Raw genomic sequence first — 23394 nt, forward strand, 5'->3', positions numbered from 1 at the left:
CTTAATTTATTAGCATATATTGTACAATAATTGTTGCAATGATCGGTTTGCAGTGCAATTATGATTACGACGCAAAAAAGAACGGAATTTTTTTTTGTTTTCTAATCTAATAATAATGGAATTTATTTCGCATTTCCATTGCATCTCGTTACTTACGAGAGAGAGAGAGAGAAAGAGAAAGAGAGAGAGAGAGAAAAGACGGGGAGTACGTACGTATGACAACTTTGTTTGATGAGAAAATGGCATAATTGGCGCCAGCGCGCAGCTGGTGGAGGCAGAGAAAAGTGGGTTGCATGTTGCGGGTCCTACTGTCTCTTAAAGTCAATCATTTAGCTACCTCCATTTCTTGTGTTTTTTGAGTTCTCAAGTGTTCCTTAAAACTGAAGGCAACCAATTTATTCTCATAATTTCAGTAACGGGTACAAAGGGATTTGGTGAAACAAAGAAATAATCCAACTTCAGAAACATAGCTAGGGTTGATTAAAAAGAGGGCTTTCCTTTATTAATAAATGCCTAGTAAAGACTTATAAGGACTAGGACCTAAATTTGAATCAAAATGTTGCAAAATAGCTAGGTTGGGCCAACACATGGAACATTAGACGGACCAATCCGAGTGCACCAAAGAATTAATGTGGCCATAGACGTTCCACTAACTTTGTATAAATGACTTGAAAGGAATTGAGAATGACCGGTCAATGACTCTCTCTGTCTTTCTCTCTCTCTCTCTCTATATATATATATATATATAACTTCTTTTTTTTCTTTTTCTTTTTTAATTTTTTTTTAACCAACGATCGGCAATTCCAATCTGCATGGATTCCAATATGCTGTTTGTGGAGGGAGAAGTAGTCTTGACTTTACGTTAAAGGTGTTAGGCAAACCGAACAACCATCCATTCTTTTCCCCTTTCCAATTAAAAAAAAAAAAAAAAAGAAAAAAACCATCCATTGAGAAAAGAGAATGGCCGGCCTACCCCATGCATCATGCATCATGCATCGCACACTTTCCAACTTACCCTACTTTTCTCTATTTACTGGGCCCAACCTGTGACGCACTTTATGACTGGACCCCCATGCCCAATATTGGTAGATTGCTGACGTTAACAGTCACTCGGGTCCAATTTGGAGTTTGGGATCTCCACTCCAAATACATAGTTTATATGAAATTTATTTGTTAAAATAAATTTTGGATCCTTCAGCTAACTTTCTCACATTTGAATAGCAAATTATTTGAGATCTTTATTCTCAATTTGGGCATATACGAGAGAGTTTACACGAGATTTATTCTTCAAATTGGTCACACTAACATATTTGGACATCAAATTGTACCCATTATGACTTATTGAAATGCAAGGTTCGAGATTTTGTACAATATCTTAGGCCTAGGTATATATTGCATTGGATATAAAAAAGTTGAAGTCATTTTTTATCGTATGTAAAATATTTTTGTGATTTTGAATTGCAACTCCAATGATAAATTGGACATGACAAAAATTGAACATTAACAAGACGTTGCATGAAAAAAAAAAAAAAAAGCTTGTCATAAGTAGTGACGATTCATGTTCGAGTGTCGAATTTAAGTCGTGTCACGACATGACTATAAAATTATATATATTAATCTTAATCTAACATATTTAATTAAACGAATTATATTCTTATATTATAATCAACTAATTTTAATTTTAAATTAATATTTAATTCACGAGTGGTATAAAAAATAGACACACCAGCAACAAGTGAGAGTGCACGCGCAAGACATATGCTTACCATTTCACGATTATTATAGAGCAAAGTTGGCTAGTACCAAACTTAAATGGCGTATTTAAAATGGGGCCATGTATCCTGATCAAACAACCTGTCCGAGTTGGACTTTCCCCACACCTTGATGACAGATCGAAGGGTGGAACAAATTTATCCAGCAGGGACAGGCCAGATCAGCCTGGTCCCAAGCTCCTTAACTCAATCAATAAATAATGGAAGGCTAGCTACTCAGAGAACTAAATAAATAAATAATAATAATAATAATAAGAATAATGGAAGGCTAACCGGCCCCACAACCAACCAGGGCCGGAGCCCAGTGGGGTTCCTCGTTTTCCTTGTTGCACTTAACATTCTTGTTCAAGAAATGCAGTGCCAAACCAATGTCAAGCGTTGGACTTTTTGTACGCCATACTTCATGCGCAGAACACGTGATTATCCATCAATAAGTCCTATGTCCTAAAACGACAATTGATATTCACTGCAGCCAACAGATTTTGAAGAAGCTGCTCTCCCACATTGGACCAAGGAAAATATTACAATGCTAATCAATGGATCACCTCCATTTTCTTTCCTTAAAACAACCTCCAAAAGAATATGACAAAGTTTTTTTTTTGTTTTTTTTTTTATTATTTTCTATGCGTTTCTAAGAGTCTGTTTGAGTTTGTAATGTTAAAATGTAATTTTTGAAAACTAATTTAAGGGAGTAGTTAAAATACCTATTTGCTTGTGATATAAAAATACATATTTTTTTTATATTTTTAAATCATAAGTTTTAAAAAGCACAATCATAAACAATGCCCAAATCACAAAGTTAAAGAAATATTTTATTTTATTTTATTTTTTTAAAAAAAACTTCTTACATAAAGTGCATTAAAAAAATAAAATTATAATAAAATTCGGATAGAACCTTATCCAAACAGAAAAGAGTTTATTAGTATGAAATAATGTCGGTGCTATTTGCCACATCAGACATCAACAACCAAGCCCATTACTCCGACGACTTCGCTGTGCCTAACATTAGTTTTCCGGGGGCCCAAAACCAACGTGTACGACTGGGACCATATCGACGGTATCTACTTATCTAAATCCTATTCTCCTACTCTCACGAACTCTGGTCTCTCCCAGTTACCTCAGCTTTGCCAGTCATCCAATCAGTAGATACCACGTCAGCATCACATGAGATCTTAAAAAAATGTGTTGTTTCACTGTCCCGACATCATGACCCAGCACCCGTACGTACTGCGACCGGTGCGCAGTGACTTTCGCTCAGAAAGCACTGTCATTTATTTTTTATCTTTTCAATTATCCGAATTAAACTCTTTATATCTAATTATGAAATGACCGACACATCCTCGTAAACAGTGACTTGGCTGGCCCTCACATGGGGGAGATTTTTGGGATACAAACAGTCCGCGCCAAAACCCATGGACACCTTCCAAAGGAAAAAGGACAAGAAAAACCAAAAGAAGCAAAACCATCGTCGAGTCAAAGACAACAGGAAGAAGCATTGAAAAACCAGGCGCACCTTTAAAAACTCATGGTCACCTAATTAAATATTACAACTTGTATTACATATGATGAAGGCTTTGATAGAACGAACATATTTATATTCATTAAAACAATCAAGAAGGGAGAAGGAAGCGGACAAGGGACTGAGTAAAAATTTTTAAAAAAGGGCCCATAGCCATAGGGAAAATTGTGATGGCGAAAAGCGGTTTTGCGAAAGCAACAATGAAACCACAGGAAGGTGTGGCGGTAATAATGACTTTTTTAATTATTTTTTTTCACGGAAACAGAGACACTATGCTATATTCAAATGCAAGGCCCATTAATGGCCGAAAGGAAGGTGGAGAAGAAGTATGAGCTCCCTCCTCTTTTAGTATATAAGGGTGTCTAGGCCTCACAGCTTTCTCATCCAAAAACCTATCTGTGCATTTCTTTCATTCTTGGCATTCTTGCGTTTCGTGTGTTTGGAAGATCTGCGTTCATTTTGTTTGTTTGTTTTTTTTTTTTCCTCCTCCTCAAGTTCGTCGCATATTCTTTTGGCATTGTTGATTTCTAGGTAAAGGAATCGATGCTTCGAATCTTTATTACTGCAATTGTCTGATCCATATATTGCTTAAACAACATGTATTATTGTTACGATGTAGAAAGTGAAATGTAGGGAGAGTAAATTAATATTGGGTCATCTTTTTCACACCCAGCTACTGCAAAAGTCTAGGTTGTGATCATCACCAGCACCAGCACCAGCCTATGAGACAGAGGGCAGGCCCCACATTTGCCTTTCAGCTTCTTGGTGCCTTCTCCCTTCACCCATTCACCGCCATCAATTGTTTCCAAAGATATATACAGAGGCCCATCGATTGAAACAGAATCTTTTTTCTCTTGGGAGTGTTGGGTTTTCTTGCTTGGGGATCAAGGTCCGTCTATGTCAATTTCTTGATCCCCACTCTCTTCCAATAACGCTCCCCTAATTTCCAATATTTTATACGCAAATCCTTTGATGCATTTACCAAACTACCCACCATTTTGCCCGTAAATCTCTTGCTCAATTTCGGAAAGAAAGACAAGGAGATATTCATTTTGAGGTAAAAATACAGTGGCACATTTACAAGAGTGCCCCTGTATTCTCTCCTAACTCCCAAGACTTGAGAAAAGACGTAAGGCAAAGAAAAGTAAATACGGTGAAACTGGGATGCATTTTGACCCAAGTACCCTTGTCCCCGCGAATCTCTCTGGATGAATATCTTACGACTTTAGAGACAATACTTAGAGACAAAAGAAAGAGATTTTACGGTGATTCTCTTACCTTGATTGTCTTGGCCACTTACCCTTGCGGTTTCGCGTCGGCTATAAATCCCATAGCCACCACCATTGTTTCATTCACCACTCTTTCATTTTCTCCTCTCCGTTTCTCATTTTTGCGTTTCTCTAGGTACCGTACGTCCTGGTTCTTTTTTTCCTTTCTTTTTTTCTATGATAGTTTTTCTTGCTTCTCTTTTTCAACGACTATTATTATTAGCCTTTTTTTTTGAGAGAAAAATGCTTATTCAAAATGTCTTACGGGTCAAAACTTTCATTCAAGGCAGAAGTTTCTGCTTGATTTCCTTTTTGTTCATGTCAGAAATTTTTCTGTGCTTTGAACCGCTCATTTTATTCGCATAAAGACTAATTTTAGCAGTGGATCTGTACTTTATTAACTGGCTACCACTCGTGGTATATAAATTATTTAATGGAGGGATTATGCCGCCCAAGGGCACTGGATCACACGCACATGCAGTCATTCTGTGCACTGGTTAAGACAGAAATCTTTGTTGAACCATAAATCCGAGTTAAATATTTTTCTATGTGGGTTGGTGGGGTTTGGGGTAGGTTTAGAAATTTAAGCAGCCTTCCTTCTAGAATAGTATTAAATCTACCTATGTTCAGATCGTTTGACTTTTTTGGTGTTTATCCATCTTCTTATAAGTTTGTTTTCTGTATGGATAAAATTGGATCTGTTGCTTGACAGTTGTTTCTTTGCGTGTGTACTGGTTCAAGGTTTTTTGAGAAGTTAGGCATGGCGGAAACTGTTCTGACCCGCGTCCACAGCCTCCGTGAGCGCTTGGATGAGACTCTGGCTGCTAACCGCAACGAAATTGTCGCACTACTGTCAAGGTGACTCATCTAAGTCTTGTGCATTTGATTCTTTTTTGTTGGTATCTCAAAAATGGGTGCTAAAAGTTAGAGAAACCCAGAGAGACAAAAAGACATGCAGCCTTATTTTGTTTAATGTTCGCTTCAAATATTGATGATTTTTGGGGAACAAGTGGTTTTTTGTGGGTGTCGATGCTTAAATAGTAACATGTGGGTGTTGATGGTATTGTAGGATCGAGGGCAAGGGAAAAGGTATTCTGCAGCACCATCAGCTTATTGCTGAGGTGGAAGCAATCCCTGAGGCCACCAGTAAAAAGCTTCTTGAAGGGGCCTTCGGTGAAGTTCTTAGATCCACTCAGGTAAATATAGATCACATTCTTTTTTTAGATTTCTATTCTTTTTAAAGGCTTTATGGCTGTGAATTAGTTTTTTATTTATTTATTTATTATTTTTTTTTTTGGGGTGACATAGGAAGCCATTGTTCTACCTCCATGGGTTGCCTTGGCGGTTCGTCCAAGGCCTGGTGTTTGGGAATACATCAGGGTGAATGTCCACGCTCTTGTGGTTGAAGAGCTGCGTGTGCCCGAGTACTTGCACTTCAAAGAGGAACTCGTTGATGGAAGGTGACTTTTTGTTTTGTTGTTGGGTTTTACTAAATTGCTTTTAGATTTGCTATATTTAACCGTGATATTCATCTCGATGCAGCACCAACGGGAACTTTGTGCTTGAGTTGGATTTTGAACCCTTCACTGCATCTTTTCCCCGCCCAACTCTTTCAAAGTCCATTGGGAATGGCGTGGAGTTCCTTAACCGTCACCTTTCTGCAAAGCTCTTCCATGACAAGGAGAGCATGCACCCTCTGCTTGAATTTCTCAGAGTTCACTGCTACAAGGGGAAGGTCTGTCCGTGAACATTTTCTTTTTTTCTCTCTTTTAATGACTTCACAAGTATCTTACAAAATTGTTTGGTATTCTTCTGCAGAATATGATGGTCAACGACAGGATTCAAAACGTAAATGCTCTCCAATATGTTCTTAGGAAGGCAGAGGAGTACCTGTCTACACTGGCCCCTGAAACACCATATGCTGAGTTTGAGCACAAGTTCCAGGAGATTGGTTTGGAGAGAGGGTGGGGTGACACTGCTGAGCGCGTACTTGAAATGATCCAACTTCTTTTGGATCTTCTTGAGGCTCCTGATCCTTGCACCCTTGAGAAATTTCTTGGCAAAATCCCTATGGTCTTTAATGTTGTAATTATGTCTCCCCATGGGTATTTTGCACAGGATAATGTCTTGGGATATCCTGATACTGGTGGACAGGTTAGCGAAGAATCCTGATCCATGATGTTCAAATTAGTAGTTTTGTGTCAATTTAGGTTCACTAACTACTTGGTTTCTCATTCAGGTTGTCTATATCTTGGATCAAGTTAGGGCCTTGGAGAGTGAGATGCTTCTTCGTATCAAGCAACAAGGCTTGGATATTACTCCTCGTATCCTCATTGTAAGCTTTGCTTATGTTTTGGTGGAATACTTTTAGCTCATACATTCATGTTATTTTGTGTCCTTTTCCCTTGATTTGATGCTTGAATTTATTTCCATTTCCAGGTCACACGACTCCTCCCTGATGCAACTGGAACCACATGTGGTCAGCGTCTTGAGAAAGTATTTGGGACAGAACATGCAGATATTCTTCGTGTTCCCTTTAGAACAGAGAAGGGGATTGTCCGCAAATGGATCTCAAGATTTGAAGTTTGGCCATATCTTGAGACCTACACCGAGGTAAACTTTAGATTTAGAGTTGTTCTTTTGCTCATTATTGTGCTTCTTGAATTTTCCAGTGTAAAATTTCTTCTGCCCTTATTGTGCTATGTGATTCTAAAATTGAACAATTTATTTTTATTAGGATGTTGCACATGAACTTACTAAAGAGTTTCAAGGGAAGCCAGATTTGATAATTGGAAATTACAGTGATGGGAACATTGTTGCCTCATTGTTAGCACATAAATTTGGGGTTACACAGGTTTGTCAAAAGATATTCTTTTTATCTCTTGCGATTCTTGCTGCATTTGGTCAATGACTTTTGCATCCTAAACTACTGAATAATTTTCATGTATTACTGTCCTTTGCAGTGCACCATAGCCCATGCCCTGGAGAAGACAAAGTATCCTGAATCTGACATTTACTGGAAAAATTTGGAGGAGAAGTATCACTTCTCTTGCCAGTTTACTGCTGATCTTATAGCCATGAATCATACCGATTTCATTATCACCAGTACTTTCCAAGAAATTGCTGGAAGGTGATATGTCCCTCTTACATTATAGAATCCACTTTTAATCGGAAATTGCTATTCTCTCGAGGCCCTAATATTGTCTCTCTTCTGTGGTTTCAGCAAAGACACTGTTGGTCAGTACGAGAGTCACACTGCTTTCACCATGCCGGGACTCTATCGTGTTGTACATGGAATTGATGTCTTTGATCCCAAGTTCAACATTGTTTCACCTGGAGCAGATATGAGTATTTACTTTCCTTACACTGAGAAGGAAAAGAGGTTGACATCCTTCCACGCTGAAATAGAAGAGCTCCTTTACTCCTCTGTGGAGAATGAAGAACACTTGTGAGTCTCCATCTGATTTTCCACTACTTATATTTCCAATTCCTATGTCTAGTTGTACAAATTGTTATTCATCTACTGCTGTCTAACAGGTGTGTCTTGAAAGACCGGAACAAGCCCATCATATTCACAATGGCGAGGCTCGATCGTGTGAAGAACATCACTGGTCTTGTTGAGTGGTATGGTAAGAATGCTCGTCTTCGTGAGTTGGTTAACCTTGTTGTTGTTGCTGGGGATCGGAGAAAGGAGTCTAAGGACAATGAGGAGAAAGCTGAGATGAAGAAAATGCATGAACTTATTGAAACCTACAAGTTGAATGGCCAGTTTAGATGGATTTCATCCCAGATGAACCGAGTGAGGAACGGTGAACTATATCGGTACATTGCGGACACAAAAGGAGCCTTTGTGCAGCCTGCTGTATATGAAGCTTTTGGCTTGACAGTTGTTGAGTCCATGACTTGTGGATTGCCAACATTTGCTACTTGTAATGGTGGCCCAGCTGAGATCATCGTACACGGTAAATCTGGCTTCCATATTGATCCATACCATGGTGATCAAGCTGCCGAGCTCCTTGTTGATTTCTTTGAGAAGACTAAGGCTGACCCTTCTCACTGGGACAAAATCTCTCTGGGAGGTTTGAACCGGATCCTTGAGAAGTAAGTGAACTGTCTTTCCTCATCACTTTTATATCTTTATTGATACTGTTTATATTCAATTTTCTGATTCTTTTTATGGTTGCATAGGTACACATGGAAGATTTATTCTGAGAGGTTGTTGACCCTGACTGGGGTGTACGGCTTCTGGAAGCATGTGTCTAACCTTGATCGCCTTGAGAGCCGCCGTTATCTTGAGATGTTCTATGCTCTCAAGTACCGTAAGCTGGTAAGTTTTTATCTAGTTTGAATAATTCCTACACCTTGTGTTTTGGTGCTACCATGTCATGCTTGGGTATATGATATACTTTGTTCTAGTTATGATTCATTTTCTTGTAACATTTCAGGCTGAGTCTGTTCCTCTTGCTGTCGAGTAAAGAAAATTCGAAGATGCTAATAAAGGAGGAAGCACTGGGCTGGCACTAGTGAAGTTTTTTTTTCTTTTTTTCTTTTTTCTTTTTTCTTCTGGGTTTTGAGGAATAATGTCCCTTATTTTTGAGGAAGCACTGGGCTCTGGGGCAAGGCCTTTTATTTTCTTCTTTTTTCTTGATGCTTGTTGGATGTATTTGAACATGGGTTGTTTAGCCCATCAAATATCAATTCAATTCTGAGTGGTGACTTTGTTTGACTGCCTATTTTGTTGTTTTTAGTTCATTTTCAATTTTCTTGTTATGGGAATTAAACAATGCCATATGTGTCATTCTCTCATCCTTCCAACCATGAGTTACGGAGCTTTGATCCCTTCAAATATGGCTTTGTTCATGCGATGCGTGTTTCACAAAAATGGGCTTTTCTATTGCAAAGGCATTGGTTAATTTCTGAACTTATAATAGTTAGATTAGTTTTCAAGAGAATGGTCTTAGGGTTGTTGCACCATCTCGTATGGTTCTCAATCCTAGGCCCCCAGCATATAAGAAAGCATTGTGCTAACTGTCTAGAAAAGAAAAAGAAAGCCTTGTGACCTTGTTTGCAAATTTTCTGCTATGACACAATTAAGGCAAGAAAATGATAAGATTTTTGTTTCCATTTTTATTCACATACTCCATTCTACTTTTTATGCGGTTGAGGCTTGCATTAGGGTTTTAATCGGTTGCTTGAAGACCACTGCTTCTATCCTCTATATCTGCTCACTCACGCAATGCATCATGCCTCTCTTCTTCTCTATCTTCTACTTCTTATTCCTTTTCATTTCTTCATTCTTTTCCCTCTTTGCTGTCCAATTCTGTTGCTTCTTTTACCATGGCCGCTTCAGTTTTATCATGAACTCCCCCACCTCAATTATTAAATCACCATAGAAACTGAATGAGACTTTCGATATCATTACCTGCCTCGGGAATTCCATGAGATCCCGATCCTTTGTCCAATTCTTGTAATAATTCACTTGGGCTAACAGAGACATCTCAATAAGATGGAGGTGAGCACAATACAATCAATGTCACCAGGCTAACAGACGGGCTGTGATCCACAACTCATCAACGCTCATCAATTCATGTGCTTTTAAAACGAGCCAGATTATCAAAAATATTTGAGTAAAAGAACACCCGAAAATTTTCTGAATATCTGGGTTGAGGAGCATCTAAAAATTGCTGCCGTTCGTTAACAAGAAGATCATTCATCATGTGTACAAATGGAAACAACCTCATTCTATCTAATCCATTGCATGGTTTGTGGTAATGTTACTTTTTTTTTTTTTTTTAGCTAGTAGGTGTATAATACCTGGATGCAGCATGACTGAAAGTTAGTGAAGCACATCTGGTAGACAACTCAAACCACATATATTTACAGAAAAAATTCCGAACATCCAAGAACAAAAGTCATCTTACATTTGACTTTAGGAATTCCGATCTGTACGTGACAATCTCAGCATCTGTGTTCTTATCTGTTCCATACACTGTACAACTCAAGGTATATTGGAGAGAGAAATTCGGATTCACAGCAAGTTGCTGCAAGAGCTTTTACGGAGCCCACTTGCCTCGGTAGGCAGCCTAGCTGTCTAAAACTTGCTTGGATAGGTAAGTCCCATAAAAACTCTTACATGAACTGGCAAAATTGCTAGCAATCTGAATATCAAAATTGTTAAAACTCTCTATCCAAAAAGAATGGGTATGGGAATGACCAAAACTACACGAGACAAAAACCTTCTATACAAGTATACATCGCTTTTCAGTTTCGGGATTTACCAACTGTACTCGAAGCCTTTGTGCATATAGCATTGGAAACCACACCGGGAGAACAGAGCATTGTACTTTCAATTTCTTCACGTATCTTCCCATCTCTGTTGGTCTTTCTTTTTCCTTACACGACCACAGCTCACAAAGGCATCTACATAAGTGCAACATAACAATCTTTGCCAACAAACTTATCCCTTATTTCTGAACGGTTCTTTTCAGTTTCTTACTTCGCAGAGGTTGTCTTGGATAGAGAAATATTGCCAACACTAAAGCAAATGAAAAACCAACCGCCCCACTAAATGGTTGGAAAGGGATTGTCCCAGTTACCCAAAGAGGAAATTTGGGCTTGTAGGTTAAAAATCCACCCTTCTGTAAAACAAAACTTGAAGCCATTATCCCGGCACGCAACCCAATTGGAATGGCGAGACTTCCTTCACTTCTTTGCTGTGCACCTGCCAAACCCAAAGATAAAAGCCACAGCCCAGGTATAGCCTGTGGAGACCTGAAATCCCATCCAAAGAAAGGAGTATTATATTTTGACTGAATGTTATGCCTGTTAGGGAACAATAGAAGCATAAACTCCAGAAAAGTATTTCACTAATATCCAGATATAAGGAAAAATGTAACAATTAAGAGAAGGAAATTATAGGGGACATGCTTTGAACGATCTGGTTGGAACCTTAGAACTGAATGCTAGCCAAATGTGGTGGTTAGTCGGAAACTGATCACAGACACGCACACAGAGGCAAGCAATATGTAACTCAGCAAATCAATAATATACCTCTGTAATAACGAAAATGCAAGCCCTGAGATAATAATTCCTCGATAATATCCCAGATCCACTTCAATTTCCTTAGGCAACCATGATCTGAAAAGCAGTTCTTCCACAAGCGCAACACTGGTGGCTGTTACAATTCCTTGACCAGCTAGCATAAGCATTTGCCCATATACTTTCAACCGTGTTAAGGCATCTAAAGGAGATGGAGTAGTAGGCCAAGAGAGATTCACACAACCAAGTAATGCATTGACAGAATTTATTGATAAAACAAGCATGACTCCTCCAATCAGGCCCTTCAAAAAGTTTTGGATCTGCAAGCGGGAGCTCAATATTAGCACATTTTGGCCAAGACACACAAGACCAGAGAATGTTTACCCCCCTCAAAAGAACACAGAATTTAACAGGATATTGAATGAAAGAAAGATGAGGGCAAGTGCATTTATAGAGGAATGAATTATACATAATAAAAAATAATGGGTGCAGGATTCAAGCTGCTAAAAGGATTGCGTGGTTGCATGTGCTTTTGCATGTGTGAGAGAGAGAGAGAGAGAGTAATCAAATATAAGAAACTTGAGGTTGATAATACTCCCTGTCTGAGGCCTACTATTCAGTCAATTGTGTATCCTAGATCCTTACAACATTTTCTCCCTATCATAACTAGGTCTGTCCAGAGCTGCTGAGACAGCTCAGAACTGCCGTCATTTTGACAGAAAAACAAGTCTAAATATGTACCACACATACACTCTTCAATATAACAAGCTAATGACCCTACTGTCTCTGCATCTAGATTTCGCCTGACAGATTTAGCTCGAAAGCACACCTTTTGTGATGATGTCAAGTCCAGCCCATATTGCTCAAGTGCATCTTCATACCCACGTATTCTTCTCCCCCATAACATAACAAGGATCATAATAGCAGTGTAAAGGCCACCAATGCAAAAAAGCTCAGCTATTCTAGAGGAAGTATTTGTCGTCCAGCCGCGCACCAGTGTAGGAAGCAATGGAACAGCAACCGGTGACCATAAAACAAGAACCATGCCAATAAACCCAAGAATCCTAAGGAGAAGCAGGATTGTCATGTTAATAAAAACACCGAGCAGAAAATACAAAATTCTACAGATGTATATATCAATAAAGAAAAATAAAAGTTCATAGAAAACTGACATGAACATAAGAACCAAAACAGCCAAGAAAAGATTCCAATGAGATTAAGAATCAAAACTGCAATCTATGGAGCATATAATAGATATATACATAAGTTCATCCTTTTGCATCTCCAAGAAATCTATTTATATGTAACATCAACCAAAATCGTGTTAGTATATGTAACATCAACCACATACATGGCTTACCTTTAAAAAGAGGCAGTTAACATTGATCCAGTTGTTTAGTTGCTCTTCACAGGTGAAGGAAAAAAGAAGCAACGATTGTTATTTGCCTTTGTCAAGGAATAGAATTCTAGTATGGTTCAGGCACTGTGACTCAACAAGGCCTTAATTTAAACTATGAAGGCACTCATTTAGTTTGTAGTTAAATATTTGAATACAATGTTTAACTGCTTTTTATATCTTAACTCCTTCTTGTAGAGGTATCTATTTTAGCTGCATCCTGCACTTTGCCATGTATTGCAAATCCTGAATACAACTGCATAATACATACAACATAGCCCCGTAACTTCAGGAGAAGCTATGCCCCAGCCACTAACAAGTGACATATACATGTATCTTTTCAAGTTTCCCAAAAAACAACCCATTGTTCCGTTCTATTTTACTCCATGCAACAGTGCCTAACCAAATCATTAAGAGTTGGGCGCATGATTACTTTTCACCTCTGCTTCACCTAGCACCCTATCTTTTGTTTAAAAAACAGTAAAACTTAATTATTTAAAACAGATCAATACACAACCACAGTGGAAGGAGAAGTTAAGCACAGGTGAAAAAATAAAAGCAGTGAGAGTCAATTTTGCATGGCCAAGTTGCACAACACATGAATTCTGTCAGGCTCCCCACCAAAATTGACAGAATTCATAATACATGGATGGATAAAATCATCACAGACAGATTATAACAGTCCCAAAGATGGTAAACTACTAATGTTCAACATGCATTTGTTTATCTCAAGCAACATCCTTTGATAGAATGGAGGGATGGCAGACTGTGACATCAATCAATTTAAATTACCTCTGGAAGAAGGGTCGTTCAGCTAAACGAAGAAACAAGATAAGCTTCTCAGTCAAACTCATTGCACCACGTAAACCTCCCCATAGCAAAGCCAGTTTGCCAACTAGCTTCAACAAGCCACCTTTTTGACCCAAGTCTGCCAACATTGCGACCAGCCTATTTCGTGTGGGAAAGAAAAGAGTTAATTTAGTAAAAGTAAAACAACAGTTTAATCCACACATAGAACATATGTGTTACTAAGACCTTGCTTGATCCACTCCACCATCTTCGTTCATAGGTACTACTGGACCAGCAACTGACATGGCTTTCTCAGCAAGGCTTGTAACTATGTTATTCTGGTCCTTTTCAGATACCGACTCCTCAAGCTTGTAAGGCCCCTGATGATGATTATCTTTCACCTTGAAAGATTTTGATGAAATTTCAGCAGTTTCATTGCCTTTGTCAAAAACCTTTGTGTTCATACATAGCAAAAAGTATGAAGAGTGCACAAATACCAAGAAAAAAGTCAGATGATTATATTTCAAACGCAAGCAGAATTTTAATATGAAAAAGAGAAAGAAAAAAAGAAAAAGAAAAAAGAAGAGAATAAATCATCAACAAACAACTGAGAGGCTTATATTTTTGTGAGGAAGATATTTAAAGGAAGTCACAATAAATGAGAAGACCAGGGAGAAAGGTTTTTTCATTGCAAAGTGGATCTCCTCTTTGGCGGTGTGATTATTCAATAAAAGGATATAAGGAGATCTCAAAGAGAGAAAATTACTGGGCAGCGGAAAATCAAACCAGCTCATGCATGTCTTGAGAATATAACAAGTACTTAACAATCACAACAAATATTAGTGACGTTTTATTCTCAATGAGAAGGGACAGTTTATTAAATCATCAGTTATCCCTCAATTTTAACTTAATTGGAAATAATGAATTTAATCATTTAATTAAATATTCTAACATTTACCTCATGTGTGGACTAAACTCCCCCCCCCCCCCCCCCTCTCAACAATTGAGGGCCCAATACGTTGAATATTTAATTGAATTGGGATAAACCGTAGAGTCAGGTTCGAACTCAAAATCTTTGCTTTGATACCCTATTAAATCATCAGTTTCCCTAAAAGCTTAACATAGTTAAATTTCTACGCATTTGAAGCAAATCTAAAAAATAAATCCTCAGATCCCTCTAGCCATGATATCCACTTTACTCAACCACATTTTCATACAAGTTTAAGAAAAAAAAAAGAAAAATATGAAAGCATTAAAAAAAAGGGACAAACTATTACCTGCTGCTTCACCAGTAAAGCAGATGCCCCTAGGGCAGCTGTAACAGCACCAACCATGACAGTGTTATTGTTTAAATATTTCAATTCATCTGTTTTCTTTTCTCTGCTCAATGTACTGTCCAAACTAGTACTGTGACCAGATTTATCAGAAGGATTTTGATCAGTCTCTGCCACACTGACCTTAGAATGAGTCTTTTCCCTAGACTTGTTGGTTTGAACATGGGTCAGAACTTCTCTCTGACTATTACCATTTACAGTAACTACGTTGAAAGATTTCCTTAAGGCAGCTAAGCTGGAGCCTACAATAACTCCAATTGGGAGCACTCTTCTCAAGTAACTCGTGTCCTGAACAGCAGAGGAAATGGCTCTAATAATATGCTCTCCATGAAGAGTACCAAGCTTTTCTGAAGTACATTGAATACTGCCATTCTTACCATCCACACACCAAATATGCTCCTTGTCATGTCCAACAGCCAATGACACAGCATTTGCCACAAGTTCCAATTCTCTAGCAAGCCTGGGTTTCATTTCTTTCATCTTAGATGCAGTAATCCTACGACCAACTTCAACCTTCAAGGAATCCATAACAATTTTTTTCACAAAGTGCATCAATTGCTCTAATTTATCATTGCTGATTTCAACTTTTCTATTCATATGGTCCATTGTTTCATATTCGGAAACTGGTTCCTGTTGCTTTTCCGTATCAAATATAACATATGAGGGTTCAATAAAGTTGTCTGTATCATTTGATTTTGCAGGCAAGTGAGCCTCAATTTGACTCTCATCAACATAATGAGTTGCAACATCACTGGTAGAGATTCCACTATTTCCTGGTTGTTCCAACAGCTTCCATTGACCTTCTTCAGGAAAATAGTCAAGCAATAAAGCAGTTGTTGTATCCAAGTCAAGTGATTTAGTATGCTTCTTTGAAATTAGATATTGACGTAAGAACTCGTTGGGAAAGGCCCCATTTTGATTTGCAGTTATGTACAGTGGAATACTTTTTACATGTCTAAGCTTTTCTGGATTATCAGCAAGTAATCTACTACCAACTAATTGATCCTTCTTTTCATTTTTGTCTTTACTTGCATTGATATTGTTCTTACTAGCCCAAGATCTATCCATACTTTTCCCATTAGAGGAATTGAGGTCGTGCATGGTTTCCCCCTCTACTCTTCCAGTTCTTGGATCATGCTGTGACTGCATGCTATTTTCACAGTGATTAGACTGCATGCTTTGTTCACCTTCATTTTCTCCTTTCTTTTCCAACTTGTGGTCAATAATGCTTTGTTTCTCATCCACAGAATCAGTTTTCTTGTCCTCAACGTTGTTCCTATCCTTGAATCCATTTTCCTCATCGCAACCCTCCTCCAACTGAGTTATCATATTTTCTATTACACCAAAAACACTGTTAACAGCCACTTGGGTAGAATCATCCACCCCTGTTAAAGCCTCAAATGCTTGGGATACACTGAAGGTGGGGGGACTAGGATCAGACACAACAGACTTAGCTTGATCCTGAACAGCCTGCATACTTTTATTGTCCCCCTTTTGATTATCATTACCTTCCTCTTCCAATGATTGGGCCTCAGAGGAGGACTCGGTAGGTACTTCCTCTGTTATCTTGGCTGATGCTACATTACTTTGGTCAGTTGAAGAATCTGCGGATTTATCTTCAGTCTTCAGGTTATTATTCTCCTCTTTTGTCTCTGTTTGAGCTATTCCACCATCCAGGTCTTTGTGCTCACTAACTGTTGCTTCCTTGGTGCCACCTGCGTTCTCAGCCTGACTGGGAAAATTCGGCTCAACACCTGTTTCTGATTCCTTTTCACTGTAGTCAAGAACTGGAGCAGGTTTTTCTTTAGAGAACTCAACATACTCATCATTATTCCCCAACTCACTGGTGTCTTTCATGACTGAACCAGATATATCAACTCCATCACCGCTTGCTGATTGAGACTGGCCCAAATTGACAGTATTTGGTGATTTATCTGAAGAGAGATCTGATTCCAGTTCTCCAGTAGGTTTGTCTGTGCCAGGTTGAGTGTTATTCAAGCTATCTGCAAGTTCATCTGCTGATTTTATATGGTCTGAAGAATGATGATCTTTATTGAAACCTTCTGCACCTGATATTCCTGTGACTTTTTCTTGGATCTTTGCCCTTAATCCTGATGAAACATCAGGGATCCGAGAAATATCAGGGAGTCCATCAAAGTTTAAGTGTGTGCCTTGGGTATGCAAAATTCCACTTACAGCAGCTGTAAGCTTTTCACGAACATCTTCTGGCACAGCATCTTCCAAAGCTTTCTTAAGTGTCTCTCCTTGATCCACAGCAGTCAAGACCTGGATATAATTACTAGATCAATATAAAAAAAATCCAAAACTATGGTAAGCAACAATGTGATTGTAAATATGAGATGAGTTAGGCCCACAAATTTCTTCATGGTATCAGAGCTTACCACATGATGAATGTAGTCCACACTACTTACCCCGTGACAAGGACCAGGAAAAATACTGGCCTGTACATGAGGGAGAGTGTTGATGAATAATCCCACATTACTTGTGGATAAGACCTTGGGCATGTTTATAAAGAGTGAGCCTCTTTTATTGAACTAATTTTATGAGATGAGTTAGGCCTACAAATTTCTTCACGGAACAATGGGCAAAGAACTATTTACAACAACAATGTAAAATACAATCAAAATCCTACTAATCCAGATTACATAGATTAATAACTAAAGGTAAGCCAAGTCATAAATCAATAAAGCAATATATGAGTCAATAGCGCACTAGAATTTTTTTTTTTATAAGTAAATCAATCTTAATAGAAAGCACAAAAAGGTGCAACTCAAGTATATATGAAGCATACAAGCAACACCCAAATACGGCACTAGAAAATTTTAGATAAGACAAATGACAGAATATTAGACTCAACTTTGCCAGTTATAACATTTCTAGGCTCACTGAAGATAGATAGAGAACATAAGATGATGCAATTACAATATTGGACATTAGTATGATAATGGAAGTAGCATCATGAAGAAAATATCATAGAACTGACAATTCCAAGCATTACCTTCTTTTTCTTCTCTTCTGTTAGAGTACCAGGCATGGTTATATCAAGCATACTCATAACCACTTGTGCTGTCTGTAGCACTTGACCTCTTTCGCTATCTTCCGAACCAACTTCCTCCTCAACCAATTCTGCATCAACAGGGCTAATCTGCTGCACAGCACCATTTTCCACTTCTTGCAGTCCTTTGTCTTCAATGTCAGAATTTCCTCGTGAATTGCGTCTGGACCTTAAGTAGATGTCAGCAGCAGTATCACTATCTTCAAGCATATCCTTTATAGGATCTACAGTGTATCCATTCAGAGCATTTGCCTGGGAGAGATCCCAGAGCTTGTCAACTTCATCACTCTTCTCAGATGCTCTGCCTTCTACAAGAGCCAAGCTTTCTGAAGGGTTGATCGTCACATCCACATCTTTCAGGAGAGGATGACGACCCTTCAGAAGTCCCAGCTCCACTGCTGTAAGCCACTGCATGTAACATACATCAAAACATCACTTGCAAGAATGCAGGTTTAATTCCACCAAGTTTTCCAACTGGGGCTTCTTTTAGGGGAAAAGACAGAGCACTAGCATTGCCAACCAGAGAGAATCATATTAAGAGTAGTAGATAGTGAAAAATATATGAAGCACATTTTAGCCTACAAATGTACAGCAAGGCAGGTATGGAAAATTCAATAATGTACAGACCAGTTAAAATCATTTAAATTTTGACAGAGCTCCATAAGAAACAAAATCATGTAGCTGGCCTGCATTATGGAACTGAAACTTCTAGAAAGAGAAAAAAGAAAAAAAAAAAAAAAAAAAAAAACAAATTACAGGAGAATCCCATTTTATTAAAAAATAAAAAATAAATAAAAAGAAGAAAGAAAGAAATATACACTTCCTTCGATATTGAATAATAATAAAATCTGAAAATTTCCCATTTGCAAGACATGGACTCTGCATAGATGAAATTTTATCTACAGATGAACAAGGCTCAATCAACACGAAGAACAATCATAAGTGATTCAAAAAAGTCAAAGTTAGACAAGAAAGGAAATTAAACTCAATGATGAACCCATATCATACACTTATGTTGTCAATACAACAAAAGAGGGCCCTACTTTTAGATAAGATCCCAAGAAAGTTAAAAAGGCTATTACCTCCATCGTAAGATGCTGGCACCAGGATGTAACAGATTTTCCACTTCCAATAACACTAGATGGCATACAAGAACACAGGAGCAGGCTTGTAAATGGATTTTCTGCTATCAAACTGCGTGGAATAGAGAATAGTGGCACCATCCCTTCGTCATTCTGATAAATTAACGGATTTTCAACTAGTTAGACCTTTTTTATTGCCAGTGACGTGGTGGGGTTGATAATTTCATATTAAGTAATAAAAGTATCTGTGATGAGCTTGTTCCAAACAAAAAAATAAGAACATTGCAACCTTATTTGCTAAGAAAGTTCAACAATGATAGCTCATAGGTCCTATTGTTCCAGCAGCAAATAGTTTCCAGAAATTTTCTTGGAATAAAATATTCATTATCTTTCTTCTCTTTTTATTTTTAAAGTGAAACTTGGTAGAACTTAGCAAAGCGTCAAAGTAAATTTTAGGTAAATCATCTCTTTCCACCTAAAATCTTAATCCCAAAAAAGCCACGAAATTCTTTTGTTGAAATAAGCAGAGTATCTACAGAAGGATTTTTAAACATTAAGCAAACACAAGAAAAGACTAATCTCGTACAAAAATTAAAGCAAATTAGATTTAAATTAAATAAATTTGACCTGTATAAAGAGAACAGGAATCTTCACGTTCCCAACCACATCTCTTGTGCTAGACTCAGAATAAAAATCTTCTAGTGCTTCAAACCCATATGATACCATAGATATTGCTGTTTCAAAATCACGAACAGACTTTGCCAAAAGAGCCTTCTCCACGTCAAACCCTTTTGCTTTTCCTTGAAATAGTTCCTAGAAATTAAGTAGTCATTCATAAGCATAAGTTACTACAATGAAGAGATATATCACATTCACTATATGGCTGACACAAATTTGAAGCATACCAAATCGATCAATTTTTTTTCTTCAAAGTTAAAACATTCTAGAATGGAGGGGCATTTGAACCAAAAATGATAGAAGGTTGAAAGCAATCATCAACCTTGTTATATCTCAGAATATCTATCAGTCCACCAGTGAGATTCTGATCATTAGCCATGTGATGAGGAGAGGACCTTGTGGCCTCCTCCAAGTCAAAAGGATTGTCTATGCAGGTGGCAGCTGTAAGCGGTGTTTTTTCTCCAGCTTCTGCCAAGTACTTTGTCAACATGTTTGCTCCATATCCCCAGCCCACACCCATCAATGTTGTCCACGGCCTTGCCTTATTGATGAACTGTATAGCTGTGGAGATATCATCGCTGTCAGCAGCTGTAAATAACCTACATAAAATAAAATAGTAAAGAAGGTCCTACTATCAGCGGTTTTTGGCAGAAACATTCAGAAAAAACCTGGATTAGACAGTTCTCCTGTGCATTAACCTCAACTTTACCGTGACAACAAACACTTAGGGCCTGTTTAGGATTGCGTTTGAAGAGCCTAAAAGTACTTTTAACACTCAAAAAGTCTATTTGAAGAAAAAAGTACTTATTTGGTAAAAAAATTAAAAGCGATTTTAAAAGTCCAAAAAGTCAAAATGCACTTTTGGCAAAAGCTTAAAAATGAAGCTTTTGCCCGAAACCTCTTTTTGGCTTAAAAGTTTTATTTCTCAAACACAATTCCAAACAGGCTGTTAGAATGCAAAGTCAGTCAAGGTCTCCTCCCATACCCACGAAAACAGAAAAGGTAAATTCTAAGTCCAATCCAAATGAAGAGCATTGGCTCACGCATAAAGGATTGAACCCACGAACCTCTGCCCCCTTGTGCCCTGTTTATGGGCGAATGAGAAGATGCATTAGATCCAAAGACCATTGGTTTTACCTTTAAAATCATTCTATCCATGAACTCTCACCAGGATGATTCCAACCCGTCAAACCAGTTCAAGATAACCAGTTACTCAAAGAAATCTATGCAATAGAGAACAGTGAAAATTATTTGTTTGAACAATCACATTTTAGTTTCTATTCAACCTTCACTGACTTTAAGCTCGTGCTTAAAACAGGACACCACCCACACCAGAAATTGCAATGGTTCTTCCTATATATATATAACCACTAATCAATTCTATCATTTGTCAATCGGACCGAAAAGTGAAAACAAGCAAATAGAAACCAAAGACAGAGCCGCTTACCGCGCCGTGGTGAGAGGCGAACCGGCACACCCCCTGGGGTTCATGACCACCGGAAAACAACCGCGCTTGAGCGCCTCACAAACAAAGGACCTCACGTTCGTCTCCATGCTACCCCGTGGGGTCCCTGGCACAAGCAGCAAGGTGGTGTCCAGTCCACGCTCCTCCTCCAAGTCCAAGTTCTTCGGCCAATCCAACGATATCACCCCGCCATCCTCCGTGCCCACACACACCCTCTGATACTCCAATCTCTCCTCCTCCGAGCTCGCCTGAAGAATCCTCATCCTCCCGCTGTTCAACCTCACGAAGTGCCTGTCCTCCTTCACCAGCTTCTCGTTCACATCCTCCAACAGCTCGGTCCCCGTGAACGACACCGACGGGCACCGCAGCAGCACGAACCGATTAAACGGCGTCGGACTCGTGAACAGGATCCACTCTCCGATGTTGTCCGAGACTCCCAGCGTGTTCGTCTTCGACGACCGCGAGTGGTGAAGAGCGACGCCGGAGGCGAAACCGAGCGTCATAGGAGCGACGAATTCCAAGGAGCTGAGGGAAGGGAATTGGGAGATTAGGCTGTGAAAAAGGTCTTGGAATTGGGATTGGACTGAGAGAATAGGAACCGTTTTGAGCCTCCGGCGTCGGAAAACGCGGAACTCGCGTAGTTGGAAGCGGTGTCGTTTGGGTGAGAAGAAGAGAGGATTGGGATTGGTGGGAAGCCGAGTTGAGGCAAGAGTCATTGTTGCGGGCGTCTTCGTTTGTGAACTTTTTGAGAAGGCTAAAGTGTTTTGTGATAACAGAGTGGTGTGGTGGTGGGGAAGGGAAGGAGGACACGACAAAGGAGAATGGAAAGCTTTGAAAGCTACAGAAAGGGAGGGAGAGGAGCGTGGATGGCTGAGAATTTGCAGACATGGGAGTCTCCAGATTGTGGATCCCACCCATCTCAACCTCAACGGTCCTTATTCTTTTTCATTTTGCCGGCTTAATAAGTTACGTGTTTTAAATAGTTTCCATGTCACCAATTTCCATGAAGCGGATCCCACCGACTCCGCTTCCACCGTCCTTTTTCTATTTTATTTTGCTCGTATTTTCACTTCTTTTCCTTTGACTCTCGGAGCATTATTATGAATTTATGATCTTCACTCAATTTTACTCATTAAAATAATTAAAAATATAATTTTTTTCTATTTTAACAATTTATTTTTTTAAGAGTATTTTTATCGCCTTCACTATTTTAACAATTCACTTTTACTATTCTATTTAAATATTATTTTTCAAAGATTTATATATTATTTTTTTTAACTATTAAAAGAAGAGAAAGAAACAGAAAAGAGAAAAGAAAGGAAGGAGAAACCAATTTTTTTTTTTTTCATAGTGAGTACTATTCTCTCGCTATTTTTTTTTTTTGGGGGGGTCAAATTGATGAGGCTGGAAATAAAGATTTTAAAGTTTTTTCACCAAAATAACAAAAAAAAAATTTTAATGAGGCTGAAAATAGTGGTCCGACAAAGTTAACGCCACCGACTCAGCTTCCACGGTCCTTATTCTATTTCCTTTTCCTCTCTGTTTTCTTTTTTATTTTATATATAAAGCCATTATTTTTTAATCCATCAAACTGTTGTATGTTTTTGAGTAAGTAAAAAACACATTTTTTAATAACATTATTAAGATTTTATTTAATTTTTCTTAAATAAATAATAAAAATACTATTATGTCATTTTTATTAAAAAAAAAGAGAGAGAGAGAGAGAGAGAGAGAGAAAAAAAGATCCAACTAAATCTTGAATAAGGTACCGACAGAAAAGTTGACCGTAAAAGGTTGGGCCATGCGCAATTGGAGCCCGTTGAGATCAGTTCCAAGTTCCAACAAATATTAGTAACTTGAATGAAAGCCAGGCAGGCCCATTTCCCCACTTAGTTTGAGACTCACAAAAAGGCCGATGCTCATGAACAGGATAGATATGCATTCCAACGCTTGCACTATATCCAGGCCCGTAGGACT

At 38.4% G+C, this 23394-nt stretch overlaps 2 protein-coding genes across 4 annotated transcripts; one reads left to right on the forward strand and one right to left on the reverse strand.

Annotated features, from left to right (window-relative positions):
• The first annotated feature begins 3679 nt into the window (after positions 1-3679).
• Positions 3680-9292, forward strand: SUS4 (sucrose synthase 4). Of its 2 annotated transcripts, none has more exons than XM_059575425.2 (14): positions 3680-3822; positions 5301-5417; positions 5629-5755; positions 5868-6019; positions 6102-6294; positions 6378-6713; positions 6799-6894; positions 6999-7172; positions 7297-7413; positions 7523-7689; positions 7783-8007; positions 8097-8660; positions 8748-8886; positions 9005-9292. In XM_059575425.2, exons 2-14 carry the CDS (start codon positions 5320-5322, stop codon positions 9032-9034), a joined length of 2418 nt encoding a protein of 805 aa, XP_059431408.1. In that variant the 5' UTR covers positions 3680-3822; positions 5301-5319; the 3' UTR covers positions 9035-9292. The 2 variants fall into 2 exon arrangements, with proteins under 2 accessions (XP_059431408.1, XP_059431409.1); XM_059575426.2 differs by lacking the exon at positions 3680-3822 and adding an exon at positions 4589-4695.
• Positions 9293-10410: 1118 nt separating this feature from the next.
• LOC132165366 (alpha/beta-Hydrolases superfamily protein) lies at positions 10411-22224 on the reverse strand. 2 transcript variants are annotated; one of them, XM_059575894.2, is made up of 11 exons: positions 21400-22224; positions 20275-20551; positions 19902-20087; positions 19275-19427; positions 18136-18600; positions 15060-17402; positions 14029-14234; positions 13786-13941; positions 12427-12661; positions 11610-11917; positions 10411-11330 (listed from the first exon to the last, which is right to left on the reverse strand). In XM_059575894.2, exons 1-11 carry the CDS (start codon positions 22131-22133, stop codon positions 11024-11026), a joined length of 5370 nt encoding a protein of 1789 aa, XP_059431877.2. In that variant the 5' UTR covers positions 22134-22224; the 3' UTR covers positions 10411-11023. The 2 variants fall into 2 exon arrangements, with proteins under 2 accessions (XP_059431877.2, XP_059431878.2); XM_059575895.2 differs by having other exon boundaries at positions 20275-20513; positions 21400-21470.
• Positions 22225-23394: the final 1170 nt, after the last annotated feature.

Source organism: Corylus avellana, chromosome 11 (assembly GCF_965113065.1).
Source record: "Corylus avellana chromosome 11, dhCorAvel1.hap1.2, whole genome shotgun sequence".
NCBI lineage: Eukaryota > Viridiplantae > Streptophyta > Magnoliopsida > Fagales > Betulaceae > Corylus > Corylus avellana.

Bases quoted from the DNA above. Each gene is read 5' to 3' on its own strand.
- LOC132165366 (XM_059575894.2), bottom strand. From the start codon at position 22,133: ATGACTCTTGCCTCAACTCGGCTTCCCACCAATCCCAATCCTCTCTTC. The intron at 20,552-21,399 runs GTAAGCGGCTCT...TATTTTATGTAG, and splicing joins TCGCCTCTCACCACGGCGCG to GTTATTTACAGCTGCTGACA. The intron at 20,088-20,274 runs GTTGATGATTGC...CTTAATTTCTAG, and splicing joins ATATTCTGAGATATAACAAG to GAACTATTTCAAGGAAAAGC.
- SUS4 (XM_059575425.2), top strand. From the start codon at position 5,320: ATGGCGGAAACTGTTCTGACCCGCGTCCACAGCCTCCGTGAGCGCTTG. The intron at 6,295-6,377 runs GTCTGTCCGTGA...ATTCTTCTGCAG, and splicing joins TTCACTGCTACAAGGGGAAG to AATATGATGGTCAACGACAG. The intron at 6,895-6,998 runs GTAAGCTTTGCT...TTCCATTTCCAG, and splicing joins TTACTCCTCGTATCCTCATT to GTCACACGACTCCTCCCTGA.